General features: G+C 48.1%; 8 protein-coding genes across 8 annotated transcripts; 5 read left to right on the top strand and 3 right to left on the bottom strand.

Moving 5' to 3' along the window:
• Positions 1-141: 141 nt before the first annotated feature.
• LACBIDRAFT_334459 (uncharacterized protein) lies at positions 142-1,869 on the bottom strand (the record flags this gene model as incomplete). The annotated part of the gene is made up of 4 exons (XM_001889222.1): positions 142-1,254; positions 1,448-1,490; positions 1,539-1,624; positions 1,840-1,869. The coding sequence occupies 4 exons, from the start codon at positions 1,867-1,869 to the stop codon at positions 142-144; spliced, it is 1,272 nt and encodes a 423-aa protein (XP_001889257.1).
• A 1,416-nt stretch (positions 1,870-3,285) lies between these two features.
• LACBIDRAFT_334458 (uncharacterized protein) lies at positions 3,286-3,781 on the top strand (the record flags this gene model as incomplete). The annotated part of the gene is made up of 2 exons (XM_001889252.1): positions 3,286-3,516; positions 3,563-3,781. The coding sequence occupies 2 exons, from the start codon at positions 3,286-3,288 to the stop codon at positions 3,779-3,781; spliced, it is 450 nt and encodes a 149-aa protein (XP_001889287.1).
• Positions 3,782-4,059: 278 nt separating this feature from the next.
• LACBIDRAFT_334457 (uncharacterized protein) lies at positions 4,060-5,350 on the bottom strand (the record flags this gene model as incomplete). The annotated part of the gene is made up of 6 exons (XM_001889221.1): positions 4,060-4,232; positions 4,283-4,486; positions 4,543-4,773; positions 4,835-4,894; positions 4,945-5,153; positions 5,217-5,350. 6 exons carry the CDS (start codon positions 5,348-5,350, stop codon positions 4,060-4,062), a joined length of 1,011 nt encoding a protein of 336 aa, XP_001889256.1.
• Positions 5,351-5,624: 274 nt separating this feature from the next.
• LACBIDRAFT_334456 (uncharacterized protein) lies at positions 5,625-6,838 on the top strand (the record flags this gene model as incomplete). Its single annotated transcript, XM_001889251.1, has 7 exons — positions 5,625-5,647; positions 5,732-5,778; positions 5,910-6,009; positions 6,059-6,145; positions 6,214-6,244; positions 6,608-6,659; positions 6,738-6,838. 7 exons carry the CDS (start codon positions 5,625-5,627, stop codon positions 6,836-6,838), a joined length of 441 nt encoding a protein of 146 aa, XP_001889286.1.
• Positions 6,839-9,395: 2,557 nt separating this feature from the next.
• Positions 9,396-14,012, top strand: LACBIDRAFT_334455 (uncharacterized protein; the record flags this gene model as incomplete). The annotated part of the gene is made up of 14 exons (XM_001889250.1): positions 9,396-9,529; positions 9,586-9,800; positions 9,859-9,918; positions 9,985-10,218; positions 10,271-10,474; positions 10,531-10,669; positions 10,872-10,879; positions 11,138-11,148; positions 11,301-11,501; positions 11,940-12,091; positions 12,271-12,400; positions 12,425-12,464; positions 12,519-12,543; positions 12,596-14,012. The coding sequence occupies 14 exons, from the start codon at positions 9,396-9,398 to the stop codon at positions 14,010-14,012; spliced, it is 2,970 nt and encodes a 989-aa protein (XP_001889285.1).
• A 751-nt stretch (positions 14,013-14,763) lies between these two features.
• Positions 14,764-15,297, top strand: LACBIDRAFT_314796 (uncharacterized protein; the record flags this gene model as incomplete). The annotated part of the gene is made up of 2 exons (XM_001889249.1): positions 14,764-14,935; positions 14,990-15,297. 2 exons carry the CDS (start codon positions 14,764-14,766, stop codon positions 15,295-15,297), a joined length of 480 nt encoding a protein of 159 aa, XP_001889284.1.
• A 19-nt stretch (positions 15,298-15,316) lies between these two features.
• LACBIDRAFT_314795 (uncharacterized protein) lies at positions 15,317-15,816 on the bottom strand (the record flags this gene model as incomplete). The annotated part of the gene is made up of 2 exons (XM_001889220.1): positions 15,317-15,347; positions 15,566-15,816. The coding sequence occupies 2 exons, from the start codon at positions 15,814-15,816 to the stop codon at positions 15,317-15,319; spliced, it is 282 nt and encodes a 93-aa protein (XP_001889255.1).
• A 2,548-nt stretch (positions 15,817-18,364) lies between these two features.
• LACBIDRAFT_314794 (uncharacterized protein) lies at positions 18,365-19,694 on the top strand (the record flags this gene model as incomplete). Its single annotated transcript, XM_001889248.1, has 7 exons — positions 18,365-18,522; positions 18,574-18,682; positions 18,741-18,934; positions 18,994-19,126; positions 19,180-19,308; positions 19,371-19,516; positions 19,568-19,694. The coding sequence occupies 7 exons, from the start codon at positions 18,365-18,367 to the stop codon at positions 19,692-19,694; spliced, it is 996 nt and encodes a 331-aa protein (XP_001889283.1).
• Positions 19,695-25,401: the final 5,707 nt, after the last annotated feature.

Below are 25,401 nucleotides of genomic sequence, written 5' to 3'. Positions count from 1 at the left end.
CAAGATACCGTGACGGATTGAGAAGCTGTTAGATTCAGTGACATAGTAAGTAAGGCTACTAAGTAGCTCTAGCTATGAATCTTGTGCGATGTTATCGTGACACTCCGAGTCTTGTCCATCCATAAGGCTAGTACCATAGCTTCAACCAACACTTCCAAAAACATCGGACTCGTCAATGAGCTCATAGATACTGTAGACAACAATGTCGCCCCTCCCATCCACCAAGGAAACCTCTGGGAGTGCTGGTGCAACAACTCTGAGCCATCTTGCAAGTATCAGCATTTCTTCAGATCTCGGGGAGATATATCCCAGACCAAGGTCATACAAAAATGTCGCTGGTATACAAGGTAAACGGTCAGACGCTGCATACTGGAACGGGATGTAGAGCTGGCGAAGGCGCTTGCAAACCTGAAAAAATGCTATCAACTTCTGGAAAGGTATCGCCGCATCTCCATCCTGAGGAATCAAATGTCCAGGATCAATCCTGATGGAAACGAGGTTTGTCCATGCAGATGCCATTTCCACCGTCAAGTTCCTGCTTGATAGTAGAAGCGGTAGTTGCAACGAGAGGTTCAGCACACGGAGGGAGAAGTTAGCGATGAGTGGCAGAAATGTCTGCAAACTAAAACCAGGATTTTCTGGCATCAAAGGCGGTGGGGCCTCGCGAGGTGATCCGAAATCATTGAAAGAGATGTTCAGATATTGCAAAAACCTCGGAGAACATAGGCGCTGTATTTCATAGGAAACCTGTCGAAGTTCATGTTCAAACGGAAGGATCTCCTCGATGGAGATAATGACATCGGTCACGTTTGCGAGATTCTTGATACACCCTAGAAATGCCACGGCAATTTCTGTTTCACAAGCTGCAAGCTCCAGCCTTGACAGGCGGGAGAGCGTGATTGTATTCTTGAACAATACAGGGAATCCCTTCTGCACGCGGATTTTCAACCTCGTTAAAGATGGAAATTGCCCAACGCAGGATAGTAAGGAGGGAGCGGACAGGGATATACAATCAAGGATGAGATGTTGCAGATGCAGATGGTCCTTGGAATGGATGAAAAGTTCTGGATGCAGTTTAAGATCACCACGAATCTTCAATTTCATGACACGAACGGAAGAGGCACTCTCCAAGAGGTTGGTGATGATACCAAGAACTCGCTGGGGATTAGTGTACTTGGCACCATCATATTGGATAGACAAGAACCGAAGGTTGGATGCTAAAATGTAGGGCAGGAGGTCCTCCACCCAGCCTGGCTGAGAAAGATTAATAACTAGCCGCTTCAAGAGTGGAAAAAGAGGCGTAAAGAGTAGATGCCTCTTAATGGTGTAAAGAATGCTGGAAACAGCCAAGCTTTGCTGCAGGCTGTCGTGTCGGTCATATCGATCGGAATAGGACAAGGTGGTCATGGAGCGCGCATATTGCATAAAAGGCCGCCATGCGGCTAACTCTTGCTCGGAAATCGGCAGGTCTATAGCCTTTAAACAAGGTGCTGAGGGTGAGTATATACTAACTCAATCTTGAAAAAAACAAAACTTACATTTGCGAGGGATCTAGGCTGGCAAGGGGCACAACGAAGAAGAGGGCCAAGGGAAATCTGGTGATACCGCCACAAGATGCGCAGGGCTACCATGGAGAACATCCGAGAGACCAGTGCAACTCGAACTATGTCTCTTGGTCTTCGCAAATAGCAAAAAATGAGATGAAGGAGTTCGGAAACGGTCAAAGCCTTATACATTCAAAAGTTGAAAATCTCTTCTGTGACTAGTTGGACCGGGGAGTATAGTTGCTTTGTTCACGGGTGGTGGCCAGTGATCGTTCAAGTTTATACCGTCGCTTACACTAATGAAAAATGACGCCGCAGTAGCCATTGCTGCGACCAGCAGTGATTCCGCAGGTTCGCGCCGCCGCAGACACGTTTGTGCAAAGTCGGACTGACTGGGCTCCGCCGATGGTTAGTGAGAGTGTCGTGACGAGGTACGTTTCGTTTCTTCACTGTCATTCGATGCCACATTCTTTGCACGCGTTGGGACTTGGACTCTGCACCTGCCACGAATATTATATTACTAGAGTACTTGGAAAATCTGATTGAAAGTCGTCGAGGAAGGAGTACTGCGGAGTAGGAAAGGAGAAAACTTTTCGGGCGAAAGAACTTGGTGTTTGGAAGAAATGGGAAGAGGCTGAGTCACTTCGGCATGGAGCTATGTACGAAGGATGAACGAGTCATGGAAGAATATCGCCTTGCCATCCATATCTTCCACCACATAAGGAAGGCCTTCGCCGTGCTATGGACCTTTTCATCCCATCAAAAGTCAGTTATAATCGAAAGCTCGATTCGAAGGGGTGACTGAGTGATGGGTTGGACTTGTGCTTGGAACCTAATACTTGAAGTTCGTCAATGATATAGATGCTCAAAACTCAGACATCAATGAAAACTTCCCGAAGTTTCGAGAAGCTATGGACGAGACGGTGCACTGGGCGTCCAGCGTTAAAGAATTCCGAAGAGTTCATCGATTTCAGGAGGGTCTATAGAACTTGGCGCATCGCGACTGGAAATGAGGTTAACAAAGCGTACCACATCAAAGTAACGATACCAAGACTATGAAAGATAGGAATCCTCAGCAACGCAACAATAGGGGGACAAATACTAGTAACACCCTGCCTGGTGCCTTTCTGATCATTTCAGCGGGAACGCTTGGAGAAGAGGCGCCACTGAACCCCACCTAATATACTACTTGTCTATTCTTGCGGATTGCGCATGCGAGCGAACAAATCTAGACAAGCAAACATCCTTGGTTGGGAAGAGAATTTGTAGTTCGCCTAGTTGTCCTTGTGTACCAGGAGGAAGTTTATTTGTACCTATTTGTTAATATGACCACCTTGACAATCACAAGTTGCGGAGCAGTGATCCGGAGTTGCTGAACATATCTGGAGGATCGAATCAGTATATCTCCGGCGACATGTGGGAGAAGGCTTTACTGCGCCTTATGGTTGACTACTTTTGGCTAGATGTTCATCTTGAAGTTGATATCGTGATCACTGTACTGTGACTGGCTGGGAACGGCTTGCATAGCTGGGAGACTCGGAACCTGGTGGGTCATATATACTTAGTAAGCATCGATAGATTCAGCTCAGAAACCGGATTGGGTGGCCTTGGGTTGCTTGGTGGCCGCGTGATAGGATCTGAATCTAGTAGGGGTCATCGTGGGATTCCAGATATCAGTGGGTCCTTTCATGAAGAGTCAAGGAGCTGGCCCTCACCCGAGTTTCCATCCCCTCCTATCTCAATGTCTCTGTGCCATGAAAAAGAGTCAGCCAAATCTATATGCCCCCCCTCACGGTGGGAAACTCCTCGACCTTCGTCCGATTTGTCTTCCAATTCGAGTGAGAACACCGACTTGCCCGATGACCCGGCTAGAGCTGAAGGCATTGCGCTCTACTCTTTTCCGGACTCCTGTCGCACCACGAAGGGAAACGGCTATGAATTAAAGCTGTATGGACCCGTTGGGCTACAGCAGGTGAGCTCATGATTTCCGTGAGACTTTGCGGATGGTTGATTTGCAGAGAGCTTTGTTCATTCCCAGGTATCTCTCTCGAAGGGCGGCTGCCAAAGACCTCGAGCAGCTTCTTCATGCCCACCTTCTTCAACTCCAGGCTGAGATCCAGCTTGAAGAAATTGAAACATCTAGAGACACGCAGGAACTGCAGGAAGCCATGTTGAGGGTGTGGAGACAGAAGGCGAACTTGGAAGTGCAACTTCTCAACCGAATCCTTCAAACTTAGGGCAAGTTCTTTGTTATACACTCAGCTGATAGGTTTTGGGACTCACTTTTCTTCAAGGAGCCCTCCGATCGCTGTGACGTTGACTTATGATACCTTGTATTATTACGATGCGGTAGACTCTAGTAGTAGTTTTTGTGCTTTGATTCATAAAGGGTGTTGACTCGGAACTTATCTATCATCGTTGGTGGGTTTGTTGATCAAAGATAATATTCAGTGTATTCGGTCTATACCAACTTGAAAGCTACACAACTCAACTGCACTCACTGCCACCAAATCCTTCAGGATGCTTGGCAAGCATGCGCAAAGAATGACCGACGAGTGACAAGCATGCCGCAAGCACATTGCGCAACGACATGTAAGAATTCTTCGACAGGGACACCGGGTTTCAGAATAGAGTCGATCCCGGTCAGAACTTCTGCCAGAGTAAGCTGGGGCATGATTTGACCGTGGCCTATGATATAATGTTAGGCAGTTTGAATTACTAGAAGCAGCAGTACGCACGGCGTGGACAAGTCTGGCATTTGTGCAAGGAGAAAGCCCTACGGGATGTGAGAAGACCGCAATCACAGAGGGAAGCCAAAGAGAGAAAGTCTTCGACAGGAACGCCAGGCCGAATGGCTGAATCGATTGCACGGATCATTGCAAAGAAAGAAAGTGGTTCACTTCTAGGCGGGTTCCAGACTACAATATTGGCTGCGCGAAGAGCTGTCAAAGTCTCTCAGCGAACGGTCAAATCCTATCATAAGACTTAGGGCTGTTACCAAATTGCCGGCGAATATAAATTCTGGTCTTGGGACTTGGGGGAACTGAATCCTGAGTGCGCATCTGCATCGCGAAGTCGAGATCCGATTCATGAGACTTGGACTCGGAACTCCCGTCGTCTGACAAGTCGATTTCAGTAGGAGCCACAGGGCTCATATCACGCGAAAACAGTTCAGGGTCCCGCATCTCAGAAATATGGAGGATGGGAAGGGGACCATGGTCGCCAGAAACTATGAAGTAGCGTTAAGAGATGGGGATCGGAACTGAAAGGCTAGAAACCGCAAAACTTACTTCTACGAGCGTAATGATTGACGGCCAACCCATCCAGTCGATAAAAAATTGCCAAGGGAACTTGAATGGGCATTTCAGGTAAGATGTCACGGCAGTTTTGCTCCACGTACCAAGGTAAAGGCATTCCTGGGTAGCACAAGCGGCGACCCACTGATTCTTGTATGGGCCGCCAGTCGGCGTATATATCGCGGTCTCTTTGTTTAGACCTAAACCGACATCCTGGAGAGGACAAAAGCATCCAGGGAACTGGAAGTGGTGGGTGGAACGATGTTCATGAAAATCGGAGGGTGCGATCCGCTCCTTGCGGTGGTTCACTGGCCTGGTACGACTTGAGTTCTGAGGAAAGGGTGCACAAGGGAAGCTTGGATTCAAGCCCACGTACCACCTCCATACTTGTAGCTTGGATTGGCTTGCATCGCATTCCATGAGACTCCCTGGCCTTGTTGCAGTGCCGCGGAGGAAGAAAAACAGCTGGATTAAGAAGGGTAGCTCTTCGAGATTGACCGGAGGATCCATAATGATTGTTGATTCGGAAAATCAATGAAATTGCTTGAAATATCAGGGAGTGGGGCCGACGTGGTAGGCGACTGCATTCTGCTGAACCTTTATGGATTTTTGGACTTGAGCAAGGTTTGGAGAGATTATTTAAGCCGCTCAGAGCATCGCGCTAGCCTCAGGCAACAGGGGACTTTGGATTCACGTTATCCCTGAGGACTTTGAATAAGTTGAAGTTGAATTAAACTTACATACCGAGCACTGCGGTCACGGTCGCCTGATGGCTACTATCATGATGCGCCCGATGGCTCGTAACTAGTATGCGGTATCGTGATTTTTGTCTGCTCCAGGCAATTGGCATCCACCACTCAATCTTGACTCAATCTCTGATTTGTAATACAGCGGTGATCTGAGATTGATTGTGTCCAAATATCAAGATCACTTGGATAGTATGCACCGGAGATCTGCGATATGAAAGTTTCGAATGCTGTGGTTGACAAGTGACTAGACTAGTCGTGATAACGAATATGATCATAACTTGAAGATCCTTGAGCCTGACTCGGAGTGTATACACCAACAGCCCATTCTTCGTGTCGACCCACGTTGATGACCCGACAACAGGAGTGGGTCTTTACTAGGTGGAGAAGGTTTGACTTTGACGGGGAGAGGCTGACAGAGAGGTTTGTTCAATGGTATTACCTTCGCGTGGGAATACTGGGATTATTCCAGATTATTCCGACTATTTTACCGGATCTTTTACAACTGGCAGGGCGGAGGCATCAAGATCTCTGTGATCTATGATATCTACGATACGGAGTAAGTACTTCGGATTCCGGAATACTTCCGTAACTCTTATTATGTAAGTAGTATACTCCTTGACGTAGTACTCACACAGAGCGCTTGAATCTTGAATGGGTACACGAATCGTTGAGCGCGAAGTAAATAAGTGGGAATAAGAGCGCGGATTGGGCACAGGGTTTGCGACACTCTGGGCACTTGGTATGCCAGTGTATTTTCGAGTCCAAGTCCCCCAGTTGCCCCACAAGTTTGCCCCCATGGTTTGGTCCAAGTTTGGTCAATGGAGCATGGTAATCATCTCACACACCTTGATATTCAAATCCAAAGTGAAAGCCAGAGGGAACCTGCCAAGCGTTGAGAAACAGGCCTTGCGCAGGCTGTCATTTGGTCTGTCGAGGCTGGCTCTTGGGTCACCCTTAGTCTTTAGTAGATGTAGACGGATTTCCTATTGTAACAATTGTATCCGAAGATCCATGACAGATTAGGCAACGCAGATCTGTCGATGGTGATCTTGGCGGATCATCTGGATTATGTAAGTAATTACTAATCAGTATCTCACACACGCTGACCAAAAATCACACTTTCCCATTCTACTCTGGAACAGGAATAGGGACGGAACAAGCCGAAGGTCGTGGGAAGTCGATTATCGATTGGGAGTCGAGCTCAGATCTCAGCTCTACCGCGAGCGAAGCGAATCTGAATCAGCGATAGTGTTGCCAGCGCGCCTGGGCCCCGCGGCGGTTTTCATGAACTTCGTGCCACGGGACACCGTTGGGCCACCGCCAACTCTCTCCACACAGTTCAACAAACAATTAATTAAACATTTTCCTTCTTCTGAATACTGGTATAGCGAGTAGCCAGCGGTGGTTGCCTCTAACCGTAATGTCACAGAACTCTTAGTCTCGTACCAAGACTGCATACAAGGGGATTGGTTGAGCCAGACTGAACTCTGATTAAATGGAGTGCATACACAGAATAACTATTGAGTCAAGGTAGTCACGATATGGAACAGGAGCATTGAGAGAATGTGATGATGATGCCGCCTGAGAGCGTCTTCGTCTTGGCTCCTGCAATTCTTTGAAGTAAGTATCCTGTGCGTTATCAGTGTGAAGGGTGATGAAAAACTTGCCTCGCCTCATGCGACTGGCTGAAGGATGCGGTCAAGGATTTGTAACTCAAGCATCGCCCTGTCTCTCCACACCCTCAGCATGGATTCCTGCAGTTCCTGGTTATTGTCATCTGACTCATGAGATTGCACAATTTCTTCGGCTTTCTGTAGCGCGATGTTGGCAGAGATGAGCTTATTGAGATCTTCGGTGGTTGCCTTCTGAGAAAAATAGTCGGGAATCATTAAACGTCTCTGGGATCATCATCTGTAAAGTTGCAAGAGAAACAGAAAAACGTAGACACACCTGTTGTAACCGCGTCTGTCCATACACCTTCATATCATACCCCTTACTGCGAAAGGTCCTGTAAGTGAGTCTGCTACCAGAACCGGGGGGCAATTTTCCATCAAGGCTACGACGGATGGGCGTGCAAAGTGCCTGCAAGTTTGGCAGGCCCATCTGGCGCCTTTCGCCATCACTGCTTATGGGGGCGTTGGGCCACTTCGAGTCCAAGTTACTAGAGGAGAAAGAGTGAGACCTATGAGATAGAGTGGAGGATGAGGAAGAGTCGGATGTGTATTCAGATGGGGGGGGAGGAGAGGGGACCACAAGGTCAAGGGAGGGGGCCATAAGGTCAAGAGGAGCCTGAAGGCATCTAAAGTCGGGATTAGGACTACGACCGTAGTTTGAAGGACGTTTAAAAGAGATCATCGTTAAGCTCAATGCACAACCCCGGACTGGGTGCTACTGCTGACTCTGTGACCGTACTTAAGTATGCCCGGGGGCAGTACCCGTGGTCTGACAGTGTGGCATGCGTGGACTCTATCTATCACATGCCATCACGAAGTTCGTCCAAATCCACTTGTGCACGGACCCCCCATCCAACGAAGACCTGATCAATAACAACGACTACTATAACAATCTACATCTTTCGCAGAGTCAGCTCAATCAGGTTCCGGAGGATGTAGAGACCGAATTAAGAGGTCAAACGACAGCCGTCTCATGGAGGTCTAACAGATGGTCACAAGTTCGATATATACATATACGCTGTATATACGCACTAGCCATTCCCACCATACCAATCACCATCACCAACGCTTGCTCCCCGAGGAAAGACACTCTCTTCCCACAGACCCAGACAGGTATCCATGCCTCCTAACTTGCTCTCGCGACGGGCTCTGTTTCACTTTTGAGCTCTTCGGATGCGAAAGGGTACTGTTCTCAGATTGCTGGTGATGAGAATGCGCAAAGGAGGAGGGCTCAGGAGGCACAGGGACGAGGAGGACCAAAGCACTTCCACCAGTTGCACAAAGAGTCGGATTTTGGGTGACTATACCCTTAGCAAAACCCTAGGTGCGGAGAGTCAAGTTGGCCACTCAGAATGTCACCGGAGAGAAGGTGCGTCATTGGTATTGGAAGGCGTACTTAGTACTATTCTGGATTTTTTATGCAGCTCGTCGTCAAACCCCTTCCATGGGTTTACCCCGCACCTAAAGTCGCTAATGGAAACAACAACGCAGGCTCCTCGGCAGCACGACAGGCCTCGCAGAATGTTTCAAAAGAGATCAGAACCCTCCGGGCAGCGGGGCTTTCCATGCTCCTCTAAGTACCACCTGGCATGCGAGAGATTATAGTTCACCGTCATCACTACTACATGTGGTTCTTTGAATACATCAATGGAGGATGCTCAACTACATAATCAGCCACGGTCGGATGCGGGAACGCGTTGCGAGGAAGTTTGCCCGTTATGTAAATTTGGAGTGGAACATAATATATTGGAATATTGCCGCCTGAGTCGTCCACCGAGGTGGCATGTATATCGTGCTGCCATATCGCAGATCTCCGAGGGCGCGTGGAATCTTAACACAAACAATCTCAGATCGCCGTCTCTCAAATCGGTGGTGGGTGTTCAAACCAACGTCACTCAGAATTACGATGGGCCCGCCGCAGTGCTCGTAGTATTAAGTTCAATTCACTCAGGCTGACTCCAACTTATTGGCCCTCAGGGATAAGGTGAATTTGAAGTTCCCTGTAGGTTAACGTGATGCTAGCGGTTTGAATACTCTCTACAAACCTGCCCAAGTTCAAAATCTATAAAGGCTCAGCCAAATGCAATCATCTACCAGTACCAGTGTTGGCCCCATTCCAAGTAGGCAATCATTATGGATCCTCCAGCCAATGTCGAAGAGCTACCCTTCATAATTCAGCTATTCTTCTCCCTCCGCGGCAGTGCAACGAGACCAGGCGCGCTAATGGAATGTGATGCAAGCCAATCCAAGCTACAAGTATGGAGGTGGTACGTGGGCTCGACTCCAAGCTTTCTTTGAATGCCCTCTCAGATATTCGTACCAGGCCGGTGAACCGCCGCAGGGAGCGGATCGCACCCTCTGATCTTAATGGCCATCGTGCCACTCACCACTTCCAGTTCCCTGGGTGCTTTTGTCCTCTCCAGAGTGGCGGTGGCGGTTTAGGTTTGAACAAAGAAACCGCAATCTACATGCCAACTGGCGGCCCATACAAGAATCAGTGGGTCGCCGCCTGCGCTACCCAAGAATGCCTTTACCGTGGTACGTGGAGTGAAACTGCTTTGATATCTTACCTGAACTGCAACCTTGCCGATTCAAGTCCCTTTGGCAATTTTTTACAGGCTGGACGGGTTGGCCATCAATCATTACTCTCCCAGAAGTAAGTTTTGCGATACACAGATTTCTACCCTTCCAATCCCCAACCCTTACTACTATTTTATCATAGTTGTTGGTGACCATGGTCCCCTCCCCATCTTTCATATCTCTGAGATGCGGGGACCTGTGCTATCTTTGCGCGATATGAGCCCCGTGGCTCCAACTGAAATCGACTTGTCAGACGACGGGAGTTCCGAGTCCGAGTCTCATGAATCGGACTTGGACTCGGCGATGCACACACAGGATTTCGAGTGGCCAGTTCCTCCAAGTCCTAAGAACAGCATTCATATCCGCCGGCCACTTGGTAACAGCCATGTCTTTCGATAGGATGATCGCTTGCTGAGGGATTTCAGCAGCTCTTCGTGCAGCCAATATTGTAGTCTGGAACCAACCTAGAAGTGAACCGCTTACTTTCTTTGCAATGATCCGTGCAATCGATTCAGCCATTCGACCTGGTGTTCCCGTCAAAGACTTTCTCTCTTTAGCTTCCCTTTGCGAGTGTGGTCTTCTCACCTCCCGTAGGGCCTTTCGCGTCCACGAATGTCAGACTCGTCCCCACAGTGCGTACTGTTACTTTTTCTAGAACTGGATTTCAAGTAACCGCCTAATATTATAGGTCATCGTCGAATCGTGCCCCAGCTAACTGTGGCAGAAGTTCTGACCAGGGTAGACTCTGTTCTAAATCCCGGTGTCCCGATTGAAGAATTTTTACATGTCGTTGCTCAATGTGCTTGCGGCATGCTTGTCACGCGCCGGTTGTTTTTTGTGCATGCATGCCAAGCATTCTGAAGGATTTGGCAGGCAGTGTCGCGTAGCTTGGTTCAATATTTCTATTCGTTATACAGTTTTCATATATCCTGAGTAACATTGACCTCTTATGACATACCGACCAATGATGGTGGTCAAGTTCAAGACCCCTTATCAAAGCATACAAAAAACTACACTGGCTGCGCATAGTACAGGATGTAAGCAAGACAACTTTAAATCATGAGGAAGGGCTTAGCCTTACTGCGACTTTTCACTGGCATCTTTTTTCGGGCGTACCTTCTGCCCGCACTCCGATCTAAGTGAGACAATATGACGCACCAGCGTCAAAAGTTCCCCGGAGTGTAGCAGAGAAAGAACCTCACGACGTCATTGAATTCAATGCAGTACCATAGTCATTTTCGCGTGGCACATCGCGCATAACAGCATAGAGTAGATGAATATGTAATTGTGTTTAGGCGCTCTAGTTGTGTGTCCGAGTTGGAAGCCAGTTGTTCCTCGAGCCTCATTGGGACCGCTGGGCAAGAATATATCTATTCTCTCTATCCTCTACCACTGCATGATCTATCAGCATAATTTACCACATCTAACAGCATAACTCTCTAACGAACTGCCGCGCAGTTCGCTCCTCGCACGCGAGTGGATCTGTCTGAAGCTGCTCGGGCTAGTGCGAACGACCTAGAAGACGATCCGAAGCGGGGCGTCACAGTGGTGATGCCGCCGCCCAAGAAACATTCTCTGAAGCACGGCCCATGGGAAGCGCCGACCCGAAACGTAGGGACAGCCAAAGGGCACCCAAGCCAAAGGAGAGACGGAAGGACGGTAGATAGGTAGAGCCGCTGCCAGGGCATACCAGCAAGCCATAGGAGAGGCGGATTTGGAGAGGATGTACTATAGACTGGAGAAGGCAAGGACTCGGAGAAGGCACCCATGGCAAAGCCAAAGGGCGCCATATAAGATAGCCCAAGATCCATCTGAGACGGTCAAATTAGCGTCGGTGACATTGAAAATGGACCCGGGAGTCCTGCTGACGAAATGATGCATCACTCGGTTACTTAATAAGTTCAACATCATTTTCTCACAGGTTGGGGGCACAATCATGATCGTCCCCCAGCTACTACTACTAGGTACTCCGAGTCCCAGTCAATCTAGTTCAAGTTTGCGCGTCTCGGCTTAGCCGAACGGGCTATCCATCCGACTACCACTAAGCAGGCCTCAGGCCGAGTCACTGTTCTTTCTCCCCACAAATACCTTGTCTAGGCTCTGCACGTCAAGGAGTCGGCTTTGCCGAACGCGCGTGAAGTGGCTTTCCTCACCTTCCGCCGCCACACTCATGCCCTTCTGTTTTGTGCCTGTTTGATCTTCTACCAGAACGCTCAGGCTGCCTCTCTTGCGTCTCGGCTTTGCCGAACGTGAATTCTGAATCTCTCAAATTCGCCACTATCCTTCAAGAATCACATCTCATTTTGCTGTGCGCTGTCCTCACACCCTCTCGGCTTCCAAGATTTTGCCTTCTCTCTCTGCGCGTTTTGGATTCACCGAACGTGACTCGGTCCTTGCACTCCTATCGCTCAGCCTCTCCTCAGCATAGGCTTCGTTTCAGCTTTGACAAACGTGATTCTCACTGTTTGCCGAACGTTCTTTCGCCCTTCCTCCTCTTTCCACGCCTCGCTGGAACTCTGACCAAAGTCTATCTTGTTGTGACTTCGGGGATTAATGCCGTAAGTACACCTTTTGTAGTAAAGCGTCGTAATTTGGAACTAATGACTCATGCAAATAGTAAACGTGAGTTCTGGAGAGGTCTTTTCTGGCAGGAGGGCGGATTATCTCAGCAGAAAGTGCCATCGTGCGGTAACGAGTCCATGTAAGCGATTTCGCTGAATGTCATCGACAAAAACATCTGACATTTGAGCCAGGCCGCTTGACCGCTCCCGTGGTCGACTGATTCACGAGTCTGGTGTGGATTACTATTCGCCAAATTGCTCACGGACGATTCAAGTCCCAAAAGAAACAAACCCCAATGAGCAGCAGTTTCCTCCGAATTTGGCATGGAAAGACTTTACAGAGCCAAGATGGTGGACAGACACTCATGGCTGGCTTGCCTTTGTTCCTCGCGAACCAATGTTAGTCGGTTTTCCTTTCGATCGCCTATCTCGCCTGCCACAAGCTTTTACCCCAACACCGGAAGGAAAATATGAACTGCCGCGAGAAATTGTTGCTTCTTGGGAAAGGCTAGATCTCGATTTGCTCCATGCCACCCGAAGACTTCTTGGAGCTTACCAAATTGCAGCAATCGCTCCATATTCTCCTTCGGCCAAGGGTTATCGGGCATCTTACAAGCAACCCCATTCTATCAAAAAGGCTGCAATGCTTTCCCGAGATTGCTTTTTTGTTTGGATGGGTTTGCTATCCTATGGGGTGGCTCGGGCGGAGTTCTCGCTGGAGGCACAGAAAGATTATCGACAGTGGTGCGAAAACCAAGGAAAAGATGCCATTCTTGGAGTGCCTGACTGGCGATCATTTCTGAAAGAGCGAAGCCTTGATTACCCGAATGAAATTTTCTTTGATTCTACCTGGGTGGATGCTATCTCCGCTTCGACTGTCTGTGACTTTTCAATTAATAATCCTCGGGCGGGGATCTTCCTTAAGCTACCCAATCAGGGACCTTCTTTTTATCAGCCTTCGATTCGATGGTTCTGTCAGAGAGGAATACCAGTCTGGTATAGATGGGGTCCTGAAGAAGATGAATTAGCCGAGCAAAATGAATTCTATCGAGGTCTGGCACTGTTAACAGACAATCTGGGAATTCCATCCCTGTTTACCAACCCGCGACATGCCATTACGCTCGCCTCTGCGAACACTGCACCTGCAAGATCATCTGGTTCAAAGCCATGGCAGCAGTACTTTGCGGACCTTGAAAAAGAAAACCTTGAACGAGCAAAGGTGGAGTCTCCTAAAGACCGTGAGAGGCGACTGAACCGTGAGCGCCAACCACCAACCCGGAGTGCCAGGGTGATTGAGTGGGTTGAGCCTATAAATGGCGGAAACCAGCTCATTCCTGAGGAAAAAACAGTGGCAGAGCGGGTCGACATTCTGGAGATGTATGAAGATAAGTACAAACGATATGATTCATTCAACAATACATGGCATATTTGCGAAGAGTTTGGAGCCAACCAACCATCTACCTGGCAGGAGCTGGAGGACTACCGAATGTTCCTTGGTCACTACACCAACGAGGAGAGAGAGGAGATGGAACAGATGAGGTTAACTGATGAACCCCCTCCTATTTTAGATACTCCCCTCCGTGCCCCCCACTCCACCCATAAATCCTGAGCCCTACGTTGCGACAGATCTTCCTTCTGATCATTTTCAAGCTGTCAGCAACCTGCGTCAGACATCATCGCTGGAGCTGTTGCAAATTGGCGTCTGTGAGACGTTGTACGAACATTATGGATTGATTCGTCCAGTTCCCATCCCACAATCACTCTCTGAATTCTCTTGGAAAGATGGACAACGCTTTGGCCGCTGGCTTGGTTTGGACACAGATGGCAAGCCAGAAGTGCGCCGACAATTTGAGGCGTCCGATATAGCCCGGCTTTCTTTGCAGTTTGTCAAACTATTGATAGCTGGCAAATGTCCGTCAAGTGACTGTTGGGATCTTTCACCAAGTAACCGCGAGTCTTTGGTGTTTTCCAAGCGACTAAAATCGGTGTCATTATCTTTTTTCAAACAGATTCAAGCCAACCTCTGTTGGATCTTTGTTTTCGACTTCAAGAGTGAGGCGACCGTGCATTGGAAGCTCGCGGTGACTACTGCTGCTGATGTACTTCTGGTCTGTAGACTTGATCCACGTTATAGGGAGGCTGATATTGCCCGCTTTTTGATAGAGCGTGGGGTGCCTTTCCATACACTGGTATGGAAAAGTATCATGTCTAACCCCCCCCCTAGTATGCCCATCATCTATCAGCTCCCTTCTCATGGCCCCCATTATGTTTTTAGCAAGCGCGATTTTGATAGTTACATTCATCTCTGAGAGATTCTGGTCTGTCAACCACGTATCCGTGCAGCTTTGCTTTGAGGGGGGATGTCATGGCGGTTAGTCATCAGCTTTATGCATGCTGACAAGGTATTGGGTGGTCCTGTGGGTGGTGGACCCATGCGAGAAGTTTATCACCCTTCTGGGAATATGCTTGTCGACGATGACCTAACAGATTTGGAACTGGACTTGTTGTGCGGTACATACATTTGTCACACAGGTACGTAATTATACATCGAGCAGGTTAGCCACTGAAGATCATTCTCCTTTCCAGGAGAAGGTCCCGTCGTAGCATACAAATCTTGGTTTCCACCAGCTATTTTGTTTGAGAAAAGAGACTGCGCGGAAAACTATGGCCGATGGACTGAGTACCGGGAAGCCAGATATAGGCGTCGTCTATTGGATATAGAGCAACATGGAGCTCAACCAGAGCCTGTGTCAAGATGGCGGGACCAGTTGAGGGGTTTCAAAGAGACGCGCTCCCTCAATCAAAACATGGAAAAGCTGGCACTTAACTTCTTGAACGAGCATCATCCTGACATGGCACACCTCACATGTGAATGGATTTCAAAAGAAAAATAAGGGCACTGAGTACCGTATTTTACATCTTGCAATTGATTTGTTTTCGTGGCCTTTATTGATTTGATTTGTTTTAAGTTCTTCAAGCCAATTTAGAGACGTGCAGGCAGGCTCAATTGATCCAAGGCAAGTTACTTGGCATCTCCTCAAGCTGACAAGAGTTCATTAATTAGTTCCTCGGGGTTTGCCGGTCTGAAAGATTGCATTTGCGAGTGCCGTTCGCACTGTGTCAAATTTAGAGGCTTCAATCGCAATTCAAAGGCATCTATGCTTTGAAGTATCCGAGATGTCCATAACCGAGTCGTCATCATTCACATGGAGGTTCGTATGAGCGGTTGGACTATGAGTAGAGTCGAGGCTGGTGCCCGTGCGGGAATGACCGCTCCAGACGACGTCAGTGATTGCGACAACATCTTGCGGAGATGTGCCCCATGTAACGGTAGGAATGATATCGGATGTGGGGAAGTCAACTTCAACGTCAAACTTGGCGCCTTTGTCAGTTTTGAGAGATCTCCCACTCATCTCCTTTTGGAGAAAGGGGGCGATTGCGAAGACAATTGAAGGTGGCTCTGGCACCGATCCGAGTAAACTGTGAAGTTTTTGCCCTGAAATGTAGCGAGGAACGAGTGAAGGATCAGGGCGCGGGTGTGTGACAGTGTAGGTAGAAATCACTCACTCTTTTTCAACCACAACAGTCACCGGCCCTCTTCCTTTTCCCCACCCACCACTTCTTGAAAACTCTATCGGCATCAGCGTGACAAGCTCCCGCTCGCTTCCCGTGCGGGAGGACTCCTCTGCTCCAGAGCAAGACACGGAGTGCGCGGGTGAGTTTATCCCACCCACCCTCGCGTTTTGCCCTCAGGTTGGATCATTCTGTCGCTCGCTACGCAAATCGTATCTCTCTGTGTGTGCAAGGACATTACTGCTACTCTACCTACCTAATTACTTGTCTCCCCACGCACGTAATGTGCTTGCCCATACCCTAGAGGCCCTCAGCCTGATACAAAGACGCGCTTCGATAGAGCGTTCCTTGGCGTATATGGGACTCACAGCCAATACATCCATGGTGGAGATCAAGATTGACAAGGTCTTCATTAGTTTATCTATGAACAGTCATACAGAAGATCTTCGATCTACCGCCAAAAGTGTACTTGCTGCTAGGCCTGATGCTGGTGTCGTTGCCATAATTGTTCCAGGACCTGGCCTTATCAAGTAACACGCAGAGGCGGCACCTCTCCGCCATCTAACGGGGCAGCCTATCGTCGAGCTCCTCATACTGGTTGCTGCAACTGTCTGACTTAAGCCAACGTTCATCAGTATCCTAAGCATTCGCGCATGGCAAGATTGCACGGCGGGAGAGGGTGCAGGAATTGAAAACCTTTGGAAGGACTCGATTTTTTGAGCTAAGGACCCACTTTGGTGGCTCGACTTCCACAATCAACGCATCCCGGGCCGCGTCCACTTCGGCCACATCCAATCCTCCTACCAGCGTCCCATCCAAGTCCCATCTCCCCCTCGCTATCATCAAACACCCACCTCCTTTGCCCGCTTTCCCTCAGACTGACGAGTCGGACGCATTTACTGCGCTTCATGCTCAACATCCTCGGATTAAGCTCCTCATTTGCACTTGCACCTGCTACGTCACTTGCTCCATAAACTTCATATGGAACTTACACCTGGACCGTCACGCGTCACCTTTGTGACTTTCGTTGTGGATTTCCAAAGCAAAATACTCTGCTCTTGAACTTCAAGTTCTGCAGGTTTCGTAATAGCAAGTCAGAAGTTAAGGCCTTAAGATCCTAATCCGCTCTTGTTGGAAACCCTCGGCATTGATTGGCACACCCAGATATCATATGGCTGAAGCCGAAAGAGTGCAAACACTGACAAGTGTGCATGCCTCAGCTGGTCACCTTACTACGGAATGGATGACCCGGTGCTTGAAGCTATCTATCATAATGTCTTCCTCGGTCACTGGCAACTCTCGACTTTTTGACTCTTTAGTAGCCTCTTTTTCCCTTTACGATTGTTGCGGTATTATTCAGCGCCCCGGATAGCCTCGCAAGTTGAAGAATCCCGATGAACAATGTTCGTGTGCTCTCTTTCTTATCATCATCTTTAACTTCAACAATTAAAATTTTAATTTACTTAGGCTGTGCTAGCGGCGGTTCTGAACTGCTCTTCCCGGCGGTTTCGAACTGGAAACTGACAGGAGGCTTGACTCGGAGTCGACGCAGCAAACTTTTGGTCGCCGCAGTACGTCAGATAAACAAGATGTCGCTCATTGCGGTCGGAGAGACGTCACCCTTTCCTCAAGTACCTTCATCCTCTTCTTTTGCCAATATCAGTCTCAAATGTTCCCCCGACCGGATCGTCAATTCAAAACTAGAAGTCCACATATCATCGTTTATGATCTTCACACACCTACTGTACAAGCCACCATCATTGTCAGTTATGCCAACATCGGAAGAGCCTATGGAGTACGTGAACATTGTTCCGTCAATATAACAGGTGGAGAGGTAACGAAAACTACCGTCCCCACCTATTGTAGTATCGAATTTCAAATGGCATGACGCTCGAAGAAATCAATCAATGGGTTCCCTTGCCACGATCTCCTCAGAGCTTATCTGGACCACCCTCCCCGAGCTCAATGTGATATTGCTACTCGTTCTCTCAGTTTCGATTTCGCTGATAATAGTTAATATAGCTTTGCCGTTTTGTCTGGAATTGTGGCAGACAGTCCCGAACAAAGTATTGGTCAAGCGGAATTAACCAGTCGCGTCCACTGACTCAGTCTCCATTGAATGAGATTTGTTCGAACCGCAGTTGTTCCTGCGCAGCATTTTGATTGATTTGAACCGTAGTATGTAGTCATTTTGTGTCATTGAATCTCTATAAAGTGCGAAGTGGTGCGCAGGGGTTTTAAGTTCCCACCTTTGCACAATTCGGCCCCTCACAATGTCTACCCCAGCAACCTTTTCAGCAGAAGATCGGCCATACGCTCTCCAATTGGGTCCTAGAAAGAAACCGTCAGCCCGCCCTATCTCAATTTGAACAAGTGAGAATTTTGAATATGGTTTCCTCTAGGAGTGGGGCAGACCCCCTTGTTCATTATGGACGCCATTTTGGACGAACGGTCCACGCCTTGTGCAATATCCACGCATTAATCAATAACGGAATACTAAGACTAGGAGAGTTGGCGGATCGGCCAGAGGAATCTTTCAGCGCCGAGTAATGACATTCATCTCGGTCCATTGAATCCGCATTCACTCTGCGATACAGGGAGAGGCACGAGCACAAGATATTTTTGACTTTGCTCGAGTCAGTTCCAGGTCTGGAGGAGCGATTGGTAGCTGGTTCCGACGACGAAGCCGGAATTGTGGCAGAGCTTGTAAGTTGCGTGTCCATTCAATCGGCCTTCTTCCTTGATCAATAATGATGTTCTAAAGCTTCGAAAGGGTGCCTCGGGTGCTCGAGGCGATGATACCAAGAGCCTGAAGGGTGCTGTTCTAGAGTGGATCGCTCCAAAAGGTCAAGCTCTCAGTCCTCCCCTTTCACGCAATGTGAAAGTTGACCGCGGGTTTAACCACGAGCTCACAGGGGCGCTTTTGTGCCCTACAAACTTGAACTGGTCTGATCTCGAGTGAGCGTTTCTTTTTCGAGTGAATGGCCCCCGCTCTGCTTATATCCCTTCCATCTGAGAACAAAGAATAAACTGCAAAGCGGAGAATTAGTTGTCAGCGGAGATCAATGGCCAATCTTCCTATATGCCGGCTATAAATACGACCCCACAGATCCCTGGAGAGGTCTACTTCGTAGCTCCATTTTGACACGCGTATGCTTCTTACTCTTTCCAAATTTGGCGTTCACTTATTCGTTGTTTTGAAGGCATTTAAATACGTATTTACCTCACCCAGTTCTGTCGACAAAGAACCGAAGGCTACGAGGTCTGGAAATGCCCGTCTTCATGGCATGAGGTGTGTCACTCCTGGATCGATTGCCTATATTGCTACTCAGGTCTGTTCAAATCAAATATACCAACTCTTTTCAATTACAATATCAATAAACTTGACTCACAGGTGCGCTTTGCCCTGACATCATCTCCGGTCTTTTCTCGCACGGACACCGTGACGGACACCGAAAGATTTTACACCAGCATTCTCGAATTGCTTGAAGACCCTTACGAAAGTCAGGAAGTTCATGATCTCTATGTTTGGTGGAACAGGTACGTACTACTTCAAGTTCACAGTACAGATGGGCTCATCGGAGTGCATAGGCAGGTGTTCCCTTCCTACTCCGCTGCGCAGCGGACCATTGCAAAAGACAGCGCGTTGGCTAAAATCAGGGAGAAGCGCGCCATGATGCGAGCTCGAATTGAGGCTGGTCCCTCATCAAATACTTAAACAGCCGAGGCTTATGCCCCTGCCCTTTTCATGGACTTGTACATAACTTTGTAAGGCATTACAAACTGTAAAAATGTTATATCGTAGTTTGCAAGTTGCACCTCGCAGTCAGGGTTTAAAATTTTGGCAAAAGCCTATTGAAAGGTTGCAGTGATACATAATTTCAGCAATCATTGGGAAGGAATTACAAGCACCATATAGATTATCTGAGCTGGTCTCGCTTGGTGTCTGTTTTTTTTTGCTTCTCAATGAAAGCCTGTAGCGATTCCGATTAGGTTAAGGATGATCAAAGCGAGCACAGGACGATGTTAACCGAAGATCTGTGGCAAAAATTTCGGCGATTGGGTGGTTCATAATGCCAATAACGAATTACCTGGGCCTGAATAAGGCCGGAAATCAGATTTCTCTCTTGAGGCAGTTGCCATACAATACACCTTTCTCCGATTACTGCGGTGGCTGTCGTCTCTCATCACTGCGGATATATCAATCGGCTAGATATAAAACCCATACATGATAGGCCAAGAATATTTATTACTGTGCAAGACGAGCATTTGCTGCAGATTTTGCGGCAAGCAAAACAATATTTTGACAGCTTTGCACATGCGATTATTCTGAGGTAAATAACAAATAAGTACGCCGTTTGACATTCAGTTACAAATCTTCTGGTAGTTATCCAATTAATTATCTGAGCTTGCCATAATTATTAGAATTGTGAAGGCTGCCATCCGTGACGTTCAATATAAAGCCTTAGATGGGATTACTCCTTCGATGAAGAATTGCCGTGGAGAGCCGCAAATATGCTGTTTGACATTCAGCTACAGATCTTCCGGTTATTATCTGGGCTTACCATAATTATTCAAATTGTGAAGGCTGCCACCCGTGACGTTCAATATAAAGCCTGATAGGAAGCTGGGGATTACTCTTTCGACGAAGAATTGCCGTGGAGAGCCGCAAATATGCCGTTTGACATTCAGCTACAGATCTTCCGGTCATTATCTGAGCTTGCCATCATTATTCGAATCGTGAAGGCTGCCACCTGTGACGTTCAATGTAAAGTCTTAGATTAGAAGATGGGTATTACTTATTCGATGAAGATCTGCCCTGGAGAGCCGGAATTATGGCGTATGACATTTAGCTGCAGATATTACAGTCGTTGTCTGAGCTCTCCATACTTTTGCAGATTGTGAAGGCTGCCATCCAAGCCCTCCTCTATAAAGTCTTTCAAACAAAGCTGGTGATTACTTTTCCGGCGGAGAATTGTCGTGAAGAATCAGTGATATACCGCTTGACAGTCCTTCCGCGAACTTCCATTCATTAAGCTTTCAACAATAACTATCCTCCTATATATTTCTATTCAATGTCGACTATCATTCTTGTATTTTTTGGGCCGAATACATACTTTACAAAAGTAGATACGGCTATATCATAACAAAGTCAATTCCCTGATGGGTGTTTGGACCGATTGTAGCAGAAGCGTGACCGCTGTGACTGGAGGTAACAGTGGGCGGTTTTGATACACTGAGGTAGCGAGAATAGACCGTTTGAACGACTATATTCACTGAAGAGTATGTAGCTACAGTTGGCCCTTTTATACTAAGACAGAGGGGGTTTACGTAAGGTGGTAGAGGTGTACGCGTAAGCTAGAGATGTACGCGTAATTGGTAGAGTACGCGTAAGCGTTGAGGACGCGTAATCACTTTGAAGTAGAGACAGACGGGGTAAGAGAATGGTAGAGAGTCCGAGATCTGTAGATTAGATGAGACGTATGAGTGTGATGCGTCACATCCGTTACATACGCCCTCCAGGGATCCTGCAGGGATTCCTTAGTTCTTTTTAAACTGCGATGGCGGATGCGCCAGCGGAAGAATCGCCGTCGCGTTTTCTGAAGTTGGAGGTGGAAGAAGAGGGGTGAGAAGTGGAGGTATGCTTCTTGTATTTCTTGAATTTTAATTTGAGTGCCCGCTCTTCTTCCTCAGCGGCGCTCTCAGCGACCTTCCATAACAATCCGTCAACGATCTTCATCCGCTTGGGGGTCAATGCGGAGCCACTGGACGACTCGGAGGTCGGCGCGTCTCTGCGCTTGGTGGGCACGGATTTGGAGGCCCATCCGACGAGCTCCGGGGCAATATTGAAGTCAGAGATGTCGAGAGGATCGCCAGCGAGATCGTAAGTTCCCAATGCGTCGTCATAGCATGCAAACTTCTTTTTCTGATTGTGGTCTGCCCAGATGTTGAAATTGGTGGTGAAGTGTTCGTAACCCGCAGGTAAGCCGTAGCGGGGGGGTTTTTCCTTGCGCAAGCACGTGTCGGTGAGGCAATACAACGCAACCTGTCCGACGTGGTAGGAGGTGGTCATTTTTAAGACGGGGTCAGTGACAGTGATGATGGTGAGGCAGGGGCGATCGAGGCAGCGGTGAGGGAAGGTGGTGTGCTTGGTACTTTTGGGAGTGTTGATGACTGCGACGGGGGCAGCAGGAGCGTCGGGAACGACGTCGTCGGTGATGATGGGTGCTGGGGTTACGTCGGTCATCGTGGTCAAACAAGTTGGCTGTTGAGGATGGCAAGGTTTTTTGCGAGAGCTGGTGGGTCGGGATAAATGAGCTGGGAATGCTTTTGGCGAGGTGTTCAGGTGAGTTTTAATAGTGTCTTCCAGTGCGATAAAGCCGATAAAAATTTGGGGATCATCCGCAGGCGGTGTACCTTGTCCCTTAGGCAATTTCGAAATGTCTTCAACCCCAAGGAGGTCGAGGTATACAGGCAGCGCGTTTAAGTGCGCAATTTGGTAATATGGGAGCCAGGTGATGTCCCCAGCTTTCCATTGGACCTGAAAGACCGCATTCTCCATAGATCCCGAGTGCACGATGATTTTTTCAACGGCCCACTCGCCCTCCTGATCGCTTTCACCAAGTTGAAGTTGGGTGTCCATACGTCCTGGGAACAGCTGATCGTCATTCGGGACGTGGATCCTAAGTAGCGCAGCGTGAAATACATTATGTACGCCTCGTTGCTTCAAATGCGAAGGCAAGTCAATGAGGAATGACTGATTTTTAAAATCTTTTAGTATTTTATAAGGCCCAATGAACTTCGGAATGAGTTTCCGTGCTAAGCCCTTGGGGAAGGAGATGTTTTTGGTGGATAGGTAGACCAGATTGTTCTCCTTAAAAGGTGCGAGCTGACGTTTCCTATTTGCATTGTGCGTTTGTTTGATGCGTGCTGCAAGGATGCTGTCGTGTGCCGCAATTAGCGCTAATTTCCTTTGAAGCGCGAATGTCCGAACTGAGGGGTATTCCTCAGTGCGGGCTGAGTTCCATATCATTGACTTGGGCATTTGTCCCGTGTTCAAGAAGAAAGGTGCGTAACCTGTACTCTCCGATCGTGCTGAATTAATTGCAAACTCGATGGCAGGTAATTTCACCACCCAGTTGGTTTGCTTTTCACCGACACACTGGCGTAGCATCTGGGTGATGGTGCGGTTAGCGCGTTCCGTGGACCCATCTGTCTCAGGGTGGTACGCGCTAGACATCTTTAATTTTGTCCCAATTAGTTTGTGAAGGTGTCCCCAGAAGATGCTGGTAAATAGAACATCCCGATCACTGATAATGTGTTTTGGGAGACCATGTAGTTTGTAGATTTGTTCAAACATTAGCTCTGCTATTTGTCGAGCGGTGTAGGTTATCCGACTAGGGATTAAGTGAACCATTGCCATTAGTAGACAAATTACAACTGTTATGGAATCAAAGCTTCCGTCGCGATTTTTTGATTCCGGCAGAGGTCCCACAAAGTCTATGCCTATTGCTTCCCAAGGCTGGGTAGGCACCGGCAAGGGGTTCAATAGGCCATAAGGCTTTTGATTGGTAGGTTTACTCCTTTTGCAAGTCATACAACTTTCACAGAAGGCTTTAGTGTCTGAAACCATAGTTTTCCACCATAGGTGGTCCCTAACATAGTCAAGCGTTTTGCTAGTGCCCAGATGAGCTAATAGTGAGTGCGCTTCAGACAGTACGATTTCACGCGCATTTCTTCCTCGGATCATGATATTCGGAATACAGAGCAGTTTGCGTTCCTGATTCTTGAGGTACACAAGTCCGTTATCAGCTTGAAAATTTCTGTATTCTCGGGGTTTGTCCAAGATGATTTTAAACAAAGGGTCATCACTAAATTTTCCCTTTAATTCTTTGAGGAGGTCAATCCCTTCAAGACTTTCAGAGATCACGTTTATTAATGACGGGTAATCTCTTGGCGCACTTTCCACGCTTGGCGCACTTTCCATGTTGTCCATGGGATCGATCTCGATCGAGGGCTGATCAGAGTTTGATCCAGGTAGAGTTGCACTATTTTTAGGACGTGCGGGAATTCTGATTTTGAGTTTCCCAGCGTTGACAGTGGGCGTTGTTTTTGTATTCCCACTTCCACCCTCCTTTCGTTCTGCAGGGGGCTTCAGAACGAAATGGTCTTTCATCCTGGCTGCAAATTCCTTCGCCGTTTCAGGCCTCCCAGTCTCAGCACCTGGAACGACTTTGCGGGGACGACGAAGGACGGCGACCTGGGCTTCCATACCAGCCAAGACAGGCATGGTAGTTTCCACGAGGTCTGTTTGATCCTCGTTCACGACGTCGAAGTATGTGTACTCACTTCGTGCATGAGTTGTGCCAGCACTGTCAGCTGAGTATATCTGAGACAGTGCGTCAGCCACGACGTTCTCCGACCCGGGAACATATTCGATGTTGAAATCAAACTCACCAATCTTTTCGATCCAGCGAGCTTGTCGACCAGACAGGTTTTTCTGGTTCAGTAAGTGGACCAGCCCCTTATGGTCCGTAATCCATTTAAATCTGATGCCGTGCAGGACGTCACAGTGCCGTAGCATCGTTTCCACCCCAGCAAGCATCTCGATTTCATGAACAGGGTAATTTTGCTGTGCTGAGTTCAATTTGGCTGAATAGAAAGCTGCTATCTTTGCAGACTTCCAATCCCTTCCCTGGCTGACGACACCGGCAACACCAGTGGCGCAACCGTCGGTTACCATCCATACTGGCGGAGTACTTTCAGCATAGTCTAACAGAACGCGATGGTGGTTGCGCGCCACTTGGACCAGCGCTTTAACGTCCTCGAAAGCACGCTGTTCTGTGAAGCTCCAGCAGAAAGGGACCGTGTCCCCGGTGAGTCTGTGCAGCACTCCCATGGGGATCCTGACATTAGGAATATCCTCTGCAAGGTACCCAACCGATCCCAAGAATCCACAAAGGAGGTCGCGGTTAGTGGGTGTCTTCCAGTTCAACACACAGTCGACTTTGTAGGGGTCCATCCGGATCCTGTCATCTGTAATTACACGCCCAAGGATTTGCAATTCCGGACAGAGGAAATGCAGTTTCTTCTCACTGAGATACAATTTTTCACGGGTGAGTACATCAATTATTGTTTTAACGTGTTTAACATGATCCGTAACTGCGTCTGAATAGACAATAATATCATCTAGATAAACGTCCATAAATCTGCCTATATAAGGTGAGAATAAATGGTTCATAAGTGCCTGGTAGGTGGCAGGTGCATTACAGTCGCCTTGTTGAAGGACGTGACTAACCATGTTTCTGTCAGGTGTGGTCACGGCAGTTCGGTGTACATGGGCGGGATCGATGCGGATTTGTTCATACGCATCTTTGCCATCCATCATTGAGCGGAAACGATGTTGAGCCACTCGTCGCAATATG

The sequence above is a fragment of the Laccaria bicolor genome, genomic scaffold (genome assembly GCF_000143565.1).
Source record: "Laccaria bicolor S238N-H82 LACBIscaffold_64 genomic scaffold, whole genome shotgun sequence".
Lineage (NCBI taxonomy): Eukaryota > Fungi > Basidiomycota > Agaricomycetes > Agaricales > Hydnangiaceae > Laccaria > Laccaria bicolor.
Note: the sequence above shows the minus strand (reverse complement) of the source record. Positions and strands in the feature narration are given on the sequence as shown.